The sequence below is a fragment of the Geotrypetes seraphini genome, chromosome 5, assembly GCF_902459505.1.
Source record: "Geotrypetes seraphini chromosome 5, aGeoSer1.1, whole genome shotgun sequence".
NCBI classification, from domain to species: Eukaryota; Metazoa; Chordata; class Amphibia; order Gymnophiona; family Dermophiidae; genus Geotrypetes; species Geotrypetes seraphini.
Genome location: NC_047088.1, coordinates 176,449,328 through 176,468,563, shown reverse-complemented (window position 1 = coordinate 176,468,563; position 19,236 = coordinate 176,449,328). Strand labels below are relative to the sequence as shown.

At 42.2% G+C, this 19,236-nt stretch overlaps 1 protein-coding gene across 1 annotated transcript in view; it reads right to left on the bottom strand.

The window, feature by feature from the left end:
* Nucleotides 1-19,236, bottom strand: part of DNAH7 (dynein axonemal heavy chain 7) — a 707,015-nt gene that overhangs the window by 415,050 nt on the left and 272,729 nt on the right. The window contains exons 20-21 of the mRNA XM_033944671.1: nt 18,654-18,763; nt 7,190-7,358 (exon numbers count right to left, since the gene is read on the bottom strand). Of these exons, the coding sequence (XP_033800562.1) occupies nt 7,190-7,358; nt 18,654-18,763 (279 nt within the window). The remainder of the gene's footprint in view (nt 1-7,189; nt 7,359-18,653; nt 18,764-19,236) is intronic.

Sequence of the window (19,236 nt, the reverse complement as noted above, 5' to 3'; positions counted from 1 at the left end):
TTTATATCTGCTGTCTATATTTTGCACTATGGCCTCCTTTTACTAAACCGTGATAGCGTTTTTTAGTGCAGAGAGCCTATGAGCGTCGGGAGCAACGTGGGGCATTCAGCACAGCTCCCTGTGCTAAAAACTGCTATCACAGTTTAGTAAAAGGGGAGGGGATATACAAGTATTTTTCTCCCTGCCCTAAAAAACGCTATTGCGGTTTAGTAAAAAGGGAGGGGGTATATATGTACATTTTTGTATAGTTGTTACTGAGGTGACATTGCATAAAGTCATCTGCCTTGATCTGCCTGGAATATAAATGATAATTAACATTTTCTCTGCGTACAGTGTGCTTTGTGGGGGTTTTTTTATTTTATTGTTGGTAGATCATTTTGATTTGGTCATTTTAAAAGTAGCTCACAAGCCCTTAAAAGTGTGGGCACCCCTGCTCTAAGCTTACCATGCCTTTAATGATCAATGTTAAACTAGATCCAATCATTTTAGCATTGAAGTATTTCAACTACCGATACACAAATTGGCTAAATGCATTTTTTTCCATGCTTTGTAGTAGCCTCCAATAATTGCTTTGAAATATATTAAAATGAGCTCATCAGTATTAAAATGAGTGCTCCAGGCAATGTTCAGACATTGCCTGATGATGCATAGAATGAAGTGCCAGCCTTTAATGCTCCAAATCTAATGGCAGGTCTGGAGGTGCCTATAGCATTGATATGTGTGTTTTAGAAGCACGTCTCATAGTAACATTGCAGATGACGGCAGATAAAGACCCGAATGGTCCATCCAGTCTGCCTAAACTGATTCAATTTAAATTTTTTTAAATTTTTTCTTCTTAGCTATTTTTGGGCAAGAATCCAAAGCTCTACCTGGTTCTGTGCTTGGGTTCCAACTGTTAAAGTCTATGTCAAAGCTCACTCCAGCCCATCTACACCCTCCCAGCCATTGAAGCTTTCCCCAGCCCATACTCAACCAAAGGCCATATACAGACACATGGAGGGGCATAATCGAAAGGGACGTCGAAGTCCGTTTGCGTCCAAGTCGCAAGTCGTCCAAAAGTAAAAAACAGCCTAGGGCATATTTTAGAAAAATACGTCCAAAATTTTTTTGTTTCGAAAATTGTCTAATTATACATCCTGTCGATCTTATTGTCCAAGCTGCTAAATCGTCCATCTTTATACCACATTTCCGTCCAACTTTTCGTCCAAGTCAAAAACGCCTAGAACAAGCCCTGTTGGATGTGGGAAGGGTCTGCAAAGTGATGGGCTGAACACCCAGACATGGCACCTAAATAGTGGGGCACCTTACAGGGCACTGCTGTGAACTTCACAAAAAGGGTGCCGTGTCTTCTCCTCACTACAGCTCCCTTATAGGTCATGGTGAGCTCCCCAAACCATTTCCAGAATCCCCTAGACCCACTTATCTACCACCCCAATAGCCCTTATGGCTGCAGAAGCCACTTATAAAAGGGTTTTGGGGGTGTATAGGGGAGTGCACATGTTTCAATATCAATGCAGTGATTACAGGGGCTTATGGGCATGGGTCCTCCTCTGCATGAGTCTCTAACCCACCCTCAAGACGGCTTAAGTCGCCTCTGTGCTGGACGACTAGGCTTTCCTATGCCAGGCGGCCAAGTAATAATGGTCTGGAGGCTGAATTTTAAAGGTGTGATTAATATTTTTATGGGGGGGGGGTCGGTGATCACTGGGATAAATAATAATAATAATAATAGCTTATATACCACAATACCGTGAAGTTCTATGCGGTTTACAAAAGATTAAGCAAAGGTACAAATTGACTGACTTCAAGAGGGGAAGAAGAAAGAGAAGTAATTAGACAGGAAATTCATTGTTGAGGAGAAAAGTGATCAAAATGACATTAGGTCGCTATTGAGAGGAAAGAGATAAGTGGATCAGTTGTCAAGATGTTTTAGGAACAGGTGTGTTTAGACGTTTCCTAAATACCTCATAAGTAGAGGGCGAAAGTAATTGTTCTAGGTCTTTACCCCATGATGCTGCTTGATGTGAGAGAAGGAATTCATGGTGTTTTTTCAGTTTGCAACCTCTCACTGGGGGTGAAACGAAGTTGGAATGTGAACTTCTCTTGCGTCTGTTGGTTGAGAAGGAGAAAAGGTCAGTAATGTATTTGGGGGCAAATCCGTGTAATGCTTTAAAGCAGAAACAGGCAAATTTGAACTTTACGCGTGCCTTCATCGGCAGCCAATGTAGCTGCCGGTAGTAGGGTGTCACATGGTCAAATTTTTTTAGTCCAAAGATTAGTCTGACTGCCGCATTCTGCAACAGTTGTAGGTATCGCATATTTTTTTGGGAAATTGCCAAATAGGCGATGTTACAGTAGTCAAGCAGGCTTAGTACGAGGGATTGGACAAGGATTCTAAAAACCGATGTAACAAAATAAGCTTTAAGGGATCTGAGTTTCCAGAGAGTGAAAAATCCCTTTCTGATTAAGGAATCTACTTGGTCTTTCATGGTTAGGCATTGATCCAGAGTTACACCTAGTATCTTTATGGAGGGCTGGATAGGGTAACTAAGGTTATTGATACAGAGGGGTGATTTAATGTCAAGTGGATGTGGTGAAGCAATGAAAAAAGTCGTTTTATCTGAATTAAGTTTGAGCCTAAAGTTTGTCATCCATTGTTCCATCATGTTTATAGCTTCTGAAGCTTTGGGAATAGTTTCGGAGACAGAATTGGTGAATGGGATGATAATCGTAAAATCATCTGCATAACTAAATAGTTTTATCCCCAGCTGGGTTAGCTTCGTGCCCAGTGAGGACATGTAGACGTTGAAGAGCAATGGGGATAGTGGAGAGCCTTGGGGCACACCGGATGGATTGCTCCAGGTGTCGGAAAGCTCATAATTAAAACGAACCTGATAGGTGCGGGATATAAGGAAGCCACGGAACCAGTTCAGCACCTTATCCCGGATACCAATGGCATCTAGGCATTGCAGCAGTTTCATGTGGTCCACTAGATCAAAGGCAGAACTCATATCGAATTGCATTATCAGGGCATTAAGGCCTTTACTAAACAGTAGGTGCAAATTGTCTAAGATAGCCGCAATTACTGTCTCCGTACTGAATAATGGCCTAAAAACAGATTGAGTTTCATGGAGGAGAGAGAATTGATCAAGATAACCCATCAGCTGGGTGTGAACCAATCCCTCCATAATTTTTATAATAAACGGAATGGAAGCTACCTGTCTATAGTTGGATATTAGGGCTGAGGATACTTTATGATTTTTTAGAATTGGGGTTATAAATAATGTGACCATTATTAGAGAGGAACTTCCCATTGTTTAGGTTGTAAGCCAAGTATTGCATCAGTGATAATTTAAATTCTAAAGGTGCTGCTTTCATAATTTCTGGGGGGCATGAGTCCAGAATGCAATAGGATCTAGAGTATTTGTTATATAATCTGATATAATCATTCCACTCTAAATCCTGAAAGGAGCTCCAGATCATGTCTGCCGGTATATCATTTCCTTGGGTGTTCGCTATTTGATGATCACAAGAGTCGTTTGTTGAACAATGGATTCTAAGGTTCTTAATTTTAGAATCGAAGTACAGAGCTAAGTCATTTGCAGAGGGTAGTTTAATGTTGTGTGTGGGTGAGGTGTAGCGAGTGGTGTCAAATAAATTTGTGATCAGGTTGAATAGCTCTTTTGTATTGATTCCTTGTGAACCATTACAAGATGAGTTGATTTTAGTGGAGTAGAATGCTTTACGTTTGTCTTTTAACATTTGTTTGTAGATTTTTATGTTAGCTCTCCAGTTGTTACGGTCGGCTAGTTCTCCTGTTTTTTTCCAAGTTCTTTCCAGTCGTCTAGCTAGTTGTTTCATTTTTAGAAGTTCGATGTCAAACCATTTGTTATATTTATTTGAATTGCTTTTGCTATTATGTATAGGGGCGATTTTATCTAAAATGGATGTGCTGGTTGTCGTCCAGTTATCCCAAAAATCGATTCCTTCATCTATCTCTGTTTGCAATTCGTATTGTGACCAGAATTCTTTTGGATTAATATAGCCTCTTGTGTGATGTTCTCTTTTTATAATTGGGTGTGTTTTAGGTTTATGATAAGACCAGAATAGCTGGAAATAATAAGTAAAATGGTCAGACCAGATATCATGAATCCAGGTGCCTTTAAGTAGCGAAATGGCAGGGTCTGGGATATCCTTTGTGGACATGGCTACCACATCCAATTGATGGCCTTTTTCATGTGTTTGTGTGGGTAGAGGAAGATTGTAATTGAGTAGGGATAGAAAGTTTTTGAACTCTATCGCATTTGTGTTGTCCACTTCATCTAGGTGTAGGGTAGTGTGTGGGGGTCTGTGTTATGTGTTTTCAGTGCTTATCTGGTGAGTTTAGGTGGGTTTTTGTGACTTTGATCATGTTTTACATGGTCTAAGTCACAACGTCCAAGTTCCATCGATCGTGAGCTGTATAACATGCTGTACGACTAAGTCTATACATGCTGTACAACTAAGTCTAAGCCGGCCCACGTCCGGCCCAACTCCCGCTCTTGACACTCCTCCTGAAATGCCCCATTTAGCTTTGGTCATTCAGCGGCACTATGTAGGCCTAGGTCGTTTAGATATATGTCCAAAACCCGTTTTTATTAACGGCACTTGGATGTATTTGGGAAATGTTCGTCCAAGTGCCGACTTAGGCTGGTTTTTGGATATTTTTCTCTTTAGATTATGAGACCCCTACCGTGCAAGTCTACCTAGTACTGGCCTTAGTTCTTCAATATTTACTATTATTTTCTGATTCTAGATCCTCTGTGTTCATCCCACGCTTCTTTGAACTCTGTCACCATTTCCCTCTCTACCATGCGTGTGTGTGAAAGGAACATCTCATGCGCATTTATTAAAAGTTCAAAAACAAAAAATACTGGGTAGGGGCACCATGCCCCTCCCCCCGCCCGAAGCAGTGTAGAAAAAGCATACATATCTTGTATTTTCACATTTGTATGGCTTGCATGTAGATAGTTCTCTGCCCCCCTCCTCTCCCTCCAATTAGATTGATGGACGCTCATCATATGTGCCTATGATGCACTACAATAAGGCACGTTTATGATTCACACTCATGCATGCCTAAGATAGCATCTCCTGGCAAATGCACACATTTATGCTTCTTACCGTGAACTATTGGGGTGGTTCACAGTAGTATAAAAAAAAAAAAAATCAACCTTGTCAAATCTTGTCTTCACAAGGCTTATTTTTATCCACTTGGTATGTTTTACTCATGTGTCAAATTTCAGCTTGATTGGACAATATTTAGAGATCACCTCATGCACTGTTTGTTTGTGTGTTATGTATGCACGTGATTGTGCATAATTGGTTTGTATGGCATAATCTAGTTTGAGATCTGCACCCAAAACCTGGCTCCTTGGGAAGTTATTCTTTCAGCTGTCAACTGCTAGACTGGATGTTCCTATTCAGAGCACAGTTTCAGATGACAGCACAACGGCTTTGTTTGTCAGTCTTGTGTATGTTCAACAGTGGAATGAAGCACCAATGGGTATTAGGACTCCATACAATGATGTTGAACTGCTGTCTACTCTCAACACATATTTGAATAAAACTGTTGCAAACATGGGGCTCATAGCCATTTCCAGATATCTATGGTTTCTATCCGAGCACCTAGTAGCACTTGCCTTTTTGATAACAGAATCACACTACAAACAAAGCTACAAATGGTGCAAAACTTACAGCATCCACCATTGCCAGACATTCCATGATGGCTTATGTGTACAGATGAAATGGAGCCTGTGATCTTTGAAAGTCTTGTAACACAGAGAACACAGTCATTTTTTGATCTCATGATTGAAGGAGGATCAACAAAAACAAAAATATTTCTTAAGAAACATCACAAAGAGTGAACTGATAATCCAGTTTTCAAGGAGCTTTGGAATTTTGTATCCAAACTGACTGTTAATGATGCAGCAGAATGAGAGATAAGCCTCATTGAAAAATATAAAAATACTTTGACAAAAGATGAAGAAGAGAAGCAATTTGTTCTTTGACTAGTGGCCAGCCACCGAAAGAATAAGCACAAACAACATCAACGCAGGTGCCATAAGAGACTACAAGGAAAAAATAGCCAAGGAGGCAAAAAACTTCAAGCCGTTCTTTCGATATATTAAACAGAAACGACACGCGAAGGAAGCGGTGGGACCGTTGGATGACCAAGGAATAAAGGGAGCGCTAAAGGAGGACAAAGCAATCGCTGACAGACTGAACATCTGTATTTACCGAAGAGGATATACACAGCATACCAGAATCCATCAGGCTATATGCTGTAAGTGAAAACGGGAAACTGACAGGGTTAACGGTCAATCTAGAAGAGGTATGCAGGCAGATTGATAGGCTTAAGAGCGATAAATCCCCGGGACCAGTTAACATCCATCCGAGGGTCATCAAGGAACTGAAATGGACCACAGCTGAACTGCTTCAACTAATAGCCAATCTGTTGATCGAATCGGAAAGGATTCCGGAGGACTGAAAGGTGGCGAATGTTATGCAGATCTTCAAAAAAGGTTTGAGGGGAGACCAGGGAATCTACAGACCGGTGAGTCTGACCTCAGTACTGGGAAAGATGGTAGAGGCGCTGATAAAGGACCACATCACTGATCACCTTGACGGGCACGGTCTGATGAGGACCAGCCAGCACGGTTTCAGCAAAGGCAGATCTTGTTTGACAAACTTGCTGCACTTCTTCGAGGGAGTAAACAGGCAGATAGACAAGGGTAACCCGGTCGACATTATATATCTGGACTTTCAGAAGGAGTTTGACAATAGCAATTTGGGGTATAAAATACACATTTCTCTTCTTTGACACTTTTGAAACCTAACTGTCCTTTTAAGGACGACCTAATACCTAGAAGGATTATTAATACCTGCTCCCCTTCCTATTGTTTTTTTCCCTTACATGTTTTCTTTTTCTTTACATATTGTAGTTCTAGCCATTCTTTCCCTCTTGTTTCTGTAAATTTTTATTTTTTTTGTCTTTTAAAGTTAGTATTTTCCCTAGTGTTGTGTGTTTTTGAACTGTATTTTAGTTAATAGACAGTTTTAACATTTTTGTACTTCGCCTAGAAGGTTTGATTAGGTGGTATAAGAAGTTTTCAATAAACTTGAACCTTGAAACATTTAGTTTACCACTGACCTTGAAGAATTTTCCTAAAGCAAGATAATCCAAGCCATCAGAACAATTGAACACTACGCACTGTTTTGCAACTGCTTTTGCCAAATCTTTTGTAGTTTCAGTCTTGCCGGTGCCAGCAGGACCTTCAGGAGCTCCTCCAAGATGAAGATGAAGAGCACCAAATAGAGTTCTGGAAATTTAAACAAGCAAAATGCTTACAAAAGTAATAATAAAAAAATGAACTATATCAATCAGGTCACAACTAAGGTACTTATTTATATATAAAAATCTTTGGATGCCATTCTTAATTTAATACATTTTAATGGTTATGCATTATGTTTTATGGGTTATTTACCAACCCCACTTCCCACCACCTCTTTTACAAAACCGCCAAAGGAATGTTGTGTGCTGCTACGACGCTCATTGGAACTCTATGAGCATCAGAGCAACGCACAGCATTCAGTGCTTTCACAGTTTTGTAAAAGTGTGTGTGGGGGGGGTCATTTTTAATATACTATCTTTAATTGGTACAGGAAAGTGCTTTACAATTACTATGGATTGAAGGAAACAGAAATGAATGGCAAAAAAATGACAGGTTAGAACAAAGCATAGAAAGAGGTTATAATGATACAGAAGAATCCCAGTTAACATGCACCTTCAACCAACCTGCAAAAAAATCCCCCCTCCGAAATCAGCTTCACTGCTACCCTCCACTCTAAAACCTCCCCTGAGGCCACCATCACTGCTACACTTCACTCCAAACTCCCCAAGGCCATTAGTGTTGCTACCTTCTACTCCAACCCCTCCCCCCTTCATCCCCACCATAAGGCCACGGCGCTGCTATCCTCCTCCACTTCCCGCTGCTCTCCTTCCTTCGCACTTAAGATGATCGGAACTGTTGTCCACCCCCTTCCTCCATTAATCAGCACTGTGCTTACCATACGCAAGCCAGTGCTGAAAGAGCCTGCCGCCAATTTTCTACACTGGGCCGCTGCACACTCTCCAAGAATCTCAGTCTGCCCATTTGCAGCATCCTTTAACTCCTCCTCTCCCTAAGAAATCCCATGTGCCTGTCCCATGCTTTCTTGAATTCACAGTCTTTGTCTCCACCACCTCTACCTGGAGACAATTCCATGCTTCTACCACCCATCCTATTAAAAAAAAAAAAGTATTTCCTTAGATTACTACAGAGCTTATCATCTCTTAACTTCATCCTATGTCTTAATTTTCAAGAGCTTCCTTTCAAATGAAACAGATTCACCTCATGCACATTTATACCACATAGGTATTTAAATGTCTCTATCATATCTCTCTCCCACCTTTCTTCCAAAATATACATATTGAGATATTTAAGTCTGTCCTTATACACATTATGACAAAGACCATCAACCATTTTAGTAGCCTTCCTCTGGACTGACTCCATCCTGTTTATATCTTTTTGAAAATGTGGTTTCCAGAATTTTACACAATATTCTAGATGAGGTCTCACCAGAGTCTTATACAGGGGCATCAGTACCTCCTTTTTCCTACTGGCCATACCTTTCCCTTTGCACCCAAGAATCCTTCTAGCTTTCAACTGTTTGGCCACCTTAACATCATCACATACTTTTACATCCAAGTTTCGCTCTTTTTTCATGCACAAAAGTTCTTCACCCCTTAAAATGTACCGTTGTCTCAGGTTTATGCAGCCCAAATGCAAGACCTTGCATTTCTTAGTATTAAATCTTAGCTGACAAATTTCAGACCATTCATCAAGCTTTGCTATGTCCTTCCTCATGTTATCCACATCATCAGGAATGTCTTACCCAACAGCCCTTCAGCAATTTCGCTTGCCAAAATGTTAAAAAGAACAGGCCCAAGAATTGAACCTTGATGCACACCACAGGTAACATCCCTTTTCTCAGAGTGATCTCCATTGACCATTACCCTCTGTCGCCTTCCATGCAACCAGTTCCTGACCCAGTTCAACACATTAGGGCCCATCCTGAGGGCACTCAGTTTATTTATTAGATGCCTGTGTTGAACACTGCCAAAGGCTTTGCTAAAATCTAAATATTCTTTGGACGTTGTGTCACTGTATACGTCTATCCCTCAAGACGATGCGCTACAAGTATTGAAGGACATCTTTGAGGGGCGCATAAGACCCCATTCGATACCTACGGAATTCCTGTCAGCGTTGGCAAGAATCACTATGAAAGAAAATTTTTTCTTGTTTGATGGTACTTTCTATAAACAGAAAATCGGTGTGGCGATGGGTGCCACTTTTGCTCCTTCAGTTGCCAATTTATATATGGCAACGTTTGAAAAAACTTGGCTGGACTGTTCCCTTTTCAAGCAAAAATCTTCCACTGGTTTTGTTACATAGATGACGTCTTCATGCTGTGAAGTGGCACAGAACAAGAACTGAATCAGTTCCATGTTTGGTTGAATTCTTGTGATGAGAGTATAAAATTCACGATGCATTTTTCTTCGTCCTCAGTGGTCTATTTAGACGTGATTGTTATTCAACTAGAGGATTCTTTTGCTACAGATTTACATGTCAAACCAACGGATAGAAACACCATTTTGGAATATACTAGCTGTCATCCTGTTGCGTTAAGGAATAATCTTCCTTTTTCGCAATTTCTTCGGATAAAGATAAATTGTTCAACAGTGAGGAGGTATAAGAACCAAGCGAAACTTTTTAGTGAAAAATTAAGTGTTTGCGGATACCCGCAGAATGTTTTATGAGTCGCACAGAAACGAGCCAAGTATTATAACCGTGATTTACTTTTATCCAGTAATAAATCAAGGGACGATACGGACACTGTTCAGACTTGTGTTATGCGGTTTACATCGTATGGGAGTATTCCTGCTAACATCCTGAAGAAAAATTGGAAGATCATTCAAACTTTACCTACCTTTCAAGATGTTCCATTAAGAATTGCTTTTACTCGTGACAAAAATTTAAAAGATCTCCTCAGCCCTTCGATGTACCGCACTAGCACAGTGGATCATACTTTGTCCCCACGGGGTTTCTTTAAGTGTGGCTCATGTAGCATCTGTGCCATCACCATGCAGGGTTCGACTTTCACCAATCCTGTTGACAATAGGACATACCACATGCAGCATTCTATGACCTGTAACTCTGATTTTGTTATATATGCTATTATTTGTCCATGTGCAAAAGTGCATGTGCAAGACCATACATCCGTTTCGTATACGGATGTGTGAACATAGATCCAACCTCAAGCTCAAGAAGATTAGTGCCCCCATAGTAGAACATTGTCTTGAATTTGCACATGATTTTCAACAACTAAGATGCATTTGTATTGATAAAGAAATTAAGAACGATCGGGGAGGTGACCGGCATATTAAACTCCTCCAGAGAGAAGCCAGATGGGCATTTCAGCTCAACTCTATGAAACCTGTGGGTTTGAATAGTAACATCGGCTGGCACTCTTTTTTCTAATGGGCTTTGTGACATCATTGTGCACTGCCTTTAAGTACGCATGCATGGCGTTCTAGCGCCACCAGCGCCATTTTTTGATGTGTTAGTTCAGACTGAATGCAGTGAGTACTATTTCGCAGATATGTTGAGACAATTGTTGCATATTTATTTTGATTTAATGTTTTAGCACTTGTCTTTTCTGTTCTTGTTGCTTTACAGCTATCAAAAAGTCCCCCGACGAAGCCAATAAATTGGCGAAACGGGTCCCGTCGGGCTCTTATCCTTAACTCAGATAAGTGCATTACATTTTTGTTTATATCACCGGTTAAAAAAGTAAGAAGTGTTGAATACACGATTAAAAAGTTTTTTTGCTAACCGGTTAGGAGAGGTGTGTGAGACCAATGATAGAGAACCTGTCCTGCTGAGTAAACATTATAGAATTAAATATTCTTGATGGTGCAGGCTTCTGAGGTCTTTTCCTCTTGTTCAAAATCAATTCAATTGCGTGTAGAACCTGTATTCTATTGTTTTGTTGTCTACATTGAAGAGGTTCTTATCCATTTCAATTTCACAGTAGTTAAAATCTAAATATACCACATCTAGAGCTCTCCCTCTATCCAATTCTCTGGTCACCCAGTCAAAGAAATTCATCGGATTTGTCTGACAAGACCTGCCTTTAGTGAATCCATGTTGCCTCAGGTCCTGTAATCCACTGGATTCCAGAAACATCACTATTCTCTGTTTTAAAATTATTTCCATTAATTTATTTACCACAGAAGTCAGACTTACCGCCTATAGTTCCCTACTTCTTCCACTTTTGTGGAGAGGGACCACATCTGCCCATCTCCAGTTCTCCAATACCCAGTGGCGTACCTAGGGTATGTGGCACCCGGGGCCCATCATTTTTTGACACCCCCCCCATGGAAAAAAATATTTTTTGTAATGACCATGAAACGTAATAAATGGTCAGAATAGAATAGGCAGTGAAAATTTTCTTATATTCCAAACATAACATAACATAAATTATGTCTGAATTGTCATGACATCAGAAGTACATATGGAGTAGTTGCAGGTGATGTTTGGGACAGTTCTGATTGTGTTAGTTCGGTTTTATGTGTTTTTTGAATAGAAAGGTTTTTATTTTTTTTTGAAGGTTTTGCAGTCTATGGTCGATGTCAATTGGTTGTAGAGTTGGGGGTCGAGTGTTGCAGCTCGAATGGCTAGGAGGTTGTCGAACAGTTTTTTTCTTTCGACGTTTTTGGTTGGAGGGTGTGTGAATGGTGCGTGAGTTCTCCTATGTCTGTTTGAGGTGGATTGAATTATTTAGCTGAAGAAATTAGTTACCCCCTCATCCCACACACATTAATTCTCTTCCATTATAAAAAAACATTGATAAGTTCCCAGAAAAAAAATACATTAAAATAAAAAGTGAAAACAAAGGCCCCTACAGATGAGAACATAACATAAGAATAGCCTAACTGGGTCAGACCAATGGTCCATCATGCCCAGTAGCCCATTCTCATGGTAGCCAATCCAGGACACTAATACCTGGTCAAAACCCAAAGAGTAGCAACATTCCATGCTACCAATCCAGGGCAAGCAGACACTTCCCCCATGTCTTAATAACAGATTATGGACTTTTCCTCCAGAAATTTGTCCAAATCTTTCTTAAAACCAGCTACACTATCTGCTTTTACCATAACTTCTGGCCACTTCATTTTTAAGTTTAGATCTTTCCTTTCAAACAGAGACCTTGCTAGATGTCAAATACAGCACAAGGTAACTTCACATGGACTTATCTGTGCAGGAAATGTGAATCTCCTCATACACCCACCATATAGTGCAAAAATGTGCAAAGGTCTGTTTATTTCTTTTGATCACTACATAGCCTAATGCCACACAAGCAGTGCTGTACAAACATATTCTGTAGGTCAATGCTAAGGATAACAAAGTTTCCTTCCTTGGACCAGAAGGAGATACTGATAAACCACTGGAAGAGATTCCAAAACAACACCCAAAGACCCACTCAGTGTGTGAACCAGTTGAGTGGAGTGGACTAACTGGGGGGTGGAAATGGGCCCGGAGTTTGCTCAGCAGAATTTCCCAGACCACCTCTTCCTCTCAACACATTGACACGCTGCCACCACCACCACTAGGAACACCTCACTGGGTAAGCCAGCTATGCTATAAACTTTATAAAACACATTATTATATTTTCTTATAAAGCACATATTTTAACTGAACTCTCTGACATCCTCAGCCTTTCCATTCACAAAAATAGAAGGAAGAAAAGTTCCCATTTCCTGCTGTCTCATGTCCCCGGCCTATACAATATTTTTTTTCTGCAGACCCTTCAAAAGTCTGACCAAATCCTCGTTTCACTTGCATTATAAAGTACTGAGGATGCCATCTCTCCCCAATCCCAGGTCCTAAAGTCTAAGACAGTAGCGCAAACTAATGCTGCCATATTCAGGAAAAAAAAATTTCGATTCGATTCAGCCTATTGAATTGGTTTTTCAATTCGATTTTCCTGCCCAGTTGGGTGATTTTTTCAAAACTCCTGGTGGGTTTTATAGCTTTTTCACCCCCTTTGGCTTCTCCTAACCACACTGGCGCTAAGTTGTAAATAAAATAAAGAAACAAAAAGGATTTTTCCTCTCTCTGTTAAATCCTAGCTCACTTTTGCAGTCCAACACCAGCTCTGGCAGGATACACATTTCAAATCTGACATATTATAATCACAAAACAGAAAATAAAATTAATTTTTCTACCTTTTGTTGTCTTGCTAAATTTCAAATCTTGTTGGTCCAAGGCTCTGGTTTTCTTCCGATAACTTGCTTGCCAGGGTCTCCTTCTTTCTTCTTTCTGCATGCTAACCATCCATCTGCCAACTCTGTCCTCCCTTTTCATTTCCCTTCCCTCCCCAGGAAGTCTGGTATCTTTCCTTTTTTTCATCTCCCTCCACAGATCCACCTTTTCTTAACTACCCTTTCATCCAGCATCTCTCCCTCTTTCCCCACCACCCCAGAGTCCACCATCTCTCCCTTTCTTTTCCCAATTACCCTTCTATCCAGTATCTCTATTCCTCCTCCACACCATCCCTTGTGTCCAATTTCTCTCTCTTTCTGTTCCTTCCCTCCCTAAATCCCATGGTCCATCATCTCTCTCCCTCTCCTCTATTTTCAGACCCATTATTTCTTTCCCCCCCCCAAAGTTTGGCATATGCACGTCTCTTTGAACACTCCCTTCCCTCTGTGTACTTCTAAACCAGGGTCCCCCCCAAAGGCCTGTCCCACCTTAAAGGTCTGCCTGTCCCCCCTTGAAGGCCTGTCCCACTCCCTTGTAGGCCTGTCCCCCCCTTGAAGGTCTGCACCCCCCCGAAGGCCTGCACCCCCCGAAGGCCTGTCCCCCCCCTTGAAGGCCTGACCCCCCCTTGAAGACCTGCCTGCCTTTCCCCCCTTGAAGGCCTGTCCCACTCCCTTGTAGGCCTGTCCCCCCCTTGAAGGTCTGCACACCCCCAAAGGCCTGAACCCCCCGAAGGCCTGTCCCCCCCCCCTTGAAGGCCTGACCCCCCCTTGAAGACCTGCCTGCCTGTCCCCCCTTGAAGGCCTGTCCCCCCCTTGAAGGCCTGCACCCCCTTGAAGGTTGGCACCCCCCCAAAGGCCTGCACCCCCCTGAAGGCCTGTCCCCCCCTTGAAGGCCTGTCCCACCCCCTTGTAGGCCTGTCCCACCCCCTTGTAGGCCTGTCCCCCCCTTGAAGGCCTGCCTGCCTTTCCCCCCCTTGAAGGCCTGCCTGCCTGTCCCCCCCTTGAAGGCCTGTCCCCTCCATTGAAGGCCTGCACCCCCTTGAAGGTCTGCACCCCCCCAAAGGCCTGCACCCCCCCGAAGCCTGTCCCCCCCTTGAAGGCCTGTCCCACCCCCTTGTAGGCCTGTCCCACCCCCTTGTAGGCCTGTCCCCCCCTTGAAGGCCTGCCTGCCTTTCCCCCCCTTGAAGGCCTGCCTGCCTGTCCCCTCCCTTGAAGGCCTGCATCCCCTTGAAGGTCAGCACCCCCCCCGACAGCCTGCACCCCCTTAAAGGCCTGTCCCACCCCCTTGTAGGCCTGTCCCCTCCTTGTAGGCCTGTCCCCCCCTTGAAGGCCTGCCTGCCTGTCCCCCCCTTGAAGGCCTGTCCGCCCCTTGAAGACCTGCACCCCCTTGAAGGTCTGCACCCCCCGAAGGCCTGCACCCCCCCCTTGAAGGCCTGCCTGCCTGTCACCCCCCTCCCCCTTGAAAGCCTGCCTGCCTGCCTGCCCACCCGCCCCACCCTGAAGGCCTGATGCCCTGACCCACCCCGAAGGACCGTTCGCTCCCCTGGCCTCCCCGCACTACCTATGAAGCAGCCGCAGCAGGATCGTGACGCCAGCTATCCCTGTGCTGCTTAGGAGCTGCTTCCTGCGCCGCAGTCCCGCCCCCTCCTCTGACGTCATAGGAGGGGCGGGACCGCGGCGCAGGAAGCAGCGCCCAAGCAGCTCAGGGATTGCTGACGTCGCGATCCTGCTGCGGGCTGCTTCATAGGTGTGCTGGAAGGTCAGTGGGGCGAGCGGTCCTTCGGGCGTGGGGGGGGACTGAGCGGCAAGGCTGGGAACACCCCCTCAGGGCTGGCACCTGGGGCGGACCGCCCCCCCCCCGCCCCCCCCTTGGTACGCCACTGCCAATACCACTCCTGACTCGGTAGAAGCATTGAATAGATCATAACTTCCCTAAATTCCTTCAGTTCCCTCGGATGTGTACCATCTGGCCCCATCACTTTGTCCACCTTTGTCCAACCATATTTGTGTTTGTCTTCTATGATCCCGCTCGCGGCACTTCAGCTGTACACAAAGAACAGAACTATTTAAGCAATTCAGCCTTGAAAATGTGGTATAAAGAAAGACATCTGACAATCTGGGTGTTCCAATAGCCTGGACATCCAGATCAAAGATTTAAAAAAAAAAAAAAAAAATTCTAGACGTATGATGGTTTGCCTTTTAAAAACGGCCATTTTCATAGTTTTGGATGTTCAGTGCCATATGTCCAAATCAGACTTAGATGTATGTTTTGAAAATGCTCTTTCACATGTGTACATGGAATATTTTAACAAAGAGACATGGTAATGTACTAGTTTTGTAATGTTATGGAAGTATTATGATATAGTAATAGTAAGGATAAGATGAAATAAGGAATATGATAATTAAAAGCTTATGCTATCAAATATATGCCTAGAATTTGAAGGGAAAGTACTGCAAGTATTAAATTGTTTTCCAACAGTCAGTTCTTAGCTATGATCATTTGATCAATCTTTCTCTTGTGTTATCCAATATTGTTAAATAGCGAATATGATGTAAAAGAAGCATAAATGTAATAGTCTGGAAGCACAACCTCAGAGTATAGGAATAGGAGAAAAGGGCAACAATACTCTGAGGCACAAAAACTGTCTTTTAATTTACCATCTTTTATTAATAAATTGGATACTGAATCATTATATTATGGTCTTTTTGTCTAATTAATTTGTAGCTGCAGGCTTGAGAGTCCTTTTCCTTAGGAAAGGAGGCTCACTCTGGAAATTGTCCTCCTTTCCCACTGACCAGGTCAAGCAGCCCCTGGTCAAGATCAATGTCATCCTAAAGCTGAAAACTAGATATAGAATAACAAAATGAAGGGTTAAATGATATGCCAAAATCTTATGGAAATTAGATGATCATCATAGTGTTCCAAATCAATACTGTGATCCCTCAAGGAGGTCTCACTAAATAGAGAATGAGAGGGGTACAGTATTTAGATTCTGGGTTCCCCAAGACCCCAATGAAAGTAGGCAGTTGGCCTAGAGTATTAGGAACACTCTAGGGAAGGATTAGGGTGCCAACCCATAGGAAAAGGGAAATCTGAACTTAGGAACATGAAGACCCCAAAGTGAATCGAGTAGGTAAGAATTCAAACCTGGGAGGGAAAGAATTAGCTATACAAAACTCTCTTGTACAGGTCCTCCACAGGTTTTGAGTAATGAGGTAATTATGAAAGCCCATCCCAAAGACAGGCAAGATAAAGGGCCTGAAGAAAAACTTGTAACACAATAAAAAAGGTTAAAACCCAAATCAGAGACCTGAAAGTAAGCTTTGGGGATAAGGCATCCAAACAGAAAGGTCAGGAAAAAGAAGCTGAGCTAAGAGAGTTAAGCATATCCATAGGAAAACCCTCTAAGCTAAAACAGCATTTGTAATAGGTTTGGAAGAAAATAAAGTTTGCCTTGAAGGGACAATTGGGGGCTTCTCTAATCATGGAGGGGGAGGGGATGCCAGATAGTTGCTTCCTGATTGTGGCACATAGAGGAAATCTTGAGGCAGGCAAGCAGGCAAGTCAGGAAGCTCTTTGTTGCAATTCAATGCTGTCAAACCGAAATGTACTTTAATGCAGTACACATATAAAATGGAACCAGAAATAAGACCCAACACCAACCATGTTTCGGCTTACAAAGCCTGCATCAGGAGTCCACTGATTTTTCAGGTATTCCACTAATCTGTTGGTTTTGAGATCCTATTTCTCAAAGCAATCTGTACAATCATGAACACATACTAACATTGTTTGGGTGGAGACCTCAATCTCTAATTTTGTTGCACCAAAGGGACAAGAGATTTACTAAAGGTATTTACAAAAACTTAGTGTAAAGCTCTGAGATTAGGAGTGAGAGAAACAAATTAAGACTAACATAAGGAAAACTATAAGAGATTATGACTGATTTGTTGGAACTGAAGAGCTTATTTGAAATTAAGTTTTGGGACAGACCTTAGTGGCAGTGAAAATGTAACGTTTTCTTTTTGGTTTTTCAATTCCAAACAGAATATATTGGGCTTCATAAGAACATAAGAACATAAGCAATGCCTCCGCTGGGTCAGACCTGATCATGATCTTGTAAGTCTCTATCATATCCCCTCTAAGTCTCCTCTTCTCCAGGGAAAAGAGACCCAGTTTCTCCAGTCTCTCAGCGTATGACAGGTTTTCCATACCTTTTATCAGACGTGTCGCTCTCCTCTGAACCCTCTCAAGTAACGCCATATCCTTCTTAAGGTACGGCAACCAATATTGTACGCAGTACTCCAAATGCAGGCGCACCATAGCCCGATACAACGGCAGGATAACTTCTTTTGTTCTGGCTGTAATACCCTTCTTGATTACACCTAGCATTCTATTCGCTCTCTTAGCGGCCGCTGCGCACTGTGCCGTCAGCTTCATTGTCATATCCACCAAAACCCCCAAGTCCCTTTCCTGGGTACTCTTATTCAATAATATCCCTCCCATCGTATAGTTGTACCTCGGATTTCTGCTTCCCACATGTAATACTTTACATTTCTCAACGTTGAACTTCATCTGCCATCTCATCGCCCATTCTCCTAGTTTGTTCAAGTCCCTTTGCAATTCTTCACAGTCCTCTTTAGTCTGAGCTCCATTAAATAGTTTGGTGTCGTCTGCAAATTTTATTATCTCACAAATTTATTTATCATCCCTGTTTCTAGATCATTAATGAAGATATTAAATAGCAGCGGCCCGAGAACCGAGCCCTGCGGGACACCACTCGTGACCCTCCTCCACTCCGAGTAGTGGCCCTTCACTCCTACCCTCTGTTTTCTACCCTCCAACCAGTTTCTGATCCATCAGACGGGCTATATGTTTTTGCTGAATTCAACTGAGTATCAGGACATCAGGACATTAATCCAGGAAAGTATTTACTGTTCAAAGTACTGGAGAAGTTGTAATGACTGACTGGAATTAAATCTAGCCATCCTTTTTATCCTAGTGAATTACATTACTAAAAGTGTTTTCTTAGAATTGAAGTATCAAGAGAATCCCATCTCTGATCCTGCATGTGGGCTCCACTGATCTACCTGGAACCTCACCAGGGCTATACCCCCAGCTCTAGCCCACCCACAGGGGGTGACAGGCAACAATACCCATCTACTGACATGAAGAAAATTAAAATTGCTATTCTGGTGTCATGACATTCTAGTTTAAATTTAAATTTTTTTTATTGGTTTGTATTTTTACCTGTAGCATCTGTCTGTAAGAGGAGTAATAACCAGTCTAGGAGTATTACCAAGGTATTCATAGCCATATCGCAAGCCAGCATTGATCATTTTCGTTTGCAGTTGGTCTTCCTGTAAAGAAAGCAGAAAATTCACAAATCAATTTAAGAAACTGCAAAATAACAGGGTCATTTACCTCATTTTAGATAATGCATATGCATAGGCTAAATATTAGAGTAGTAAGCCAAATAAACAGGGTTTAAATCTAGAGGGGTGGGATTTGGACACTCTTTTGATCTTATTGTTTGTTGTTTCAGGTATCCACTTATGTCAGTTCTCCAAAGAGCTTATAATTTATCATACCTGTTTACTTCTTATCATTATATAGTGTTGTATATGTTCAGTAGCACATAAAAAATAAATAGTTTTATTATGAGCATAGTTTATCTGAAGTGGATAAAGGGGAGCCAGTCAACATTGTGTATCTGGATTTTCATAAGGCATTTTACAAAGTACCTCATGAATGACTCCTAAGGAAATACAACATCATGGAATAGGAGGTAATGTCCTGTTGTGGATTAAGAACTGGTTAAAAGATAGAAAAC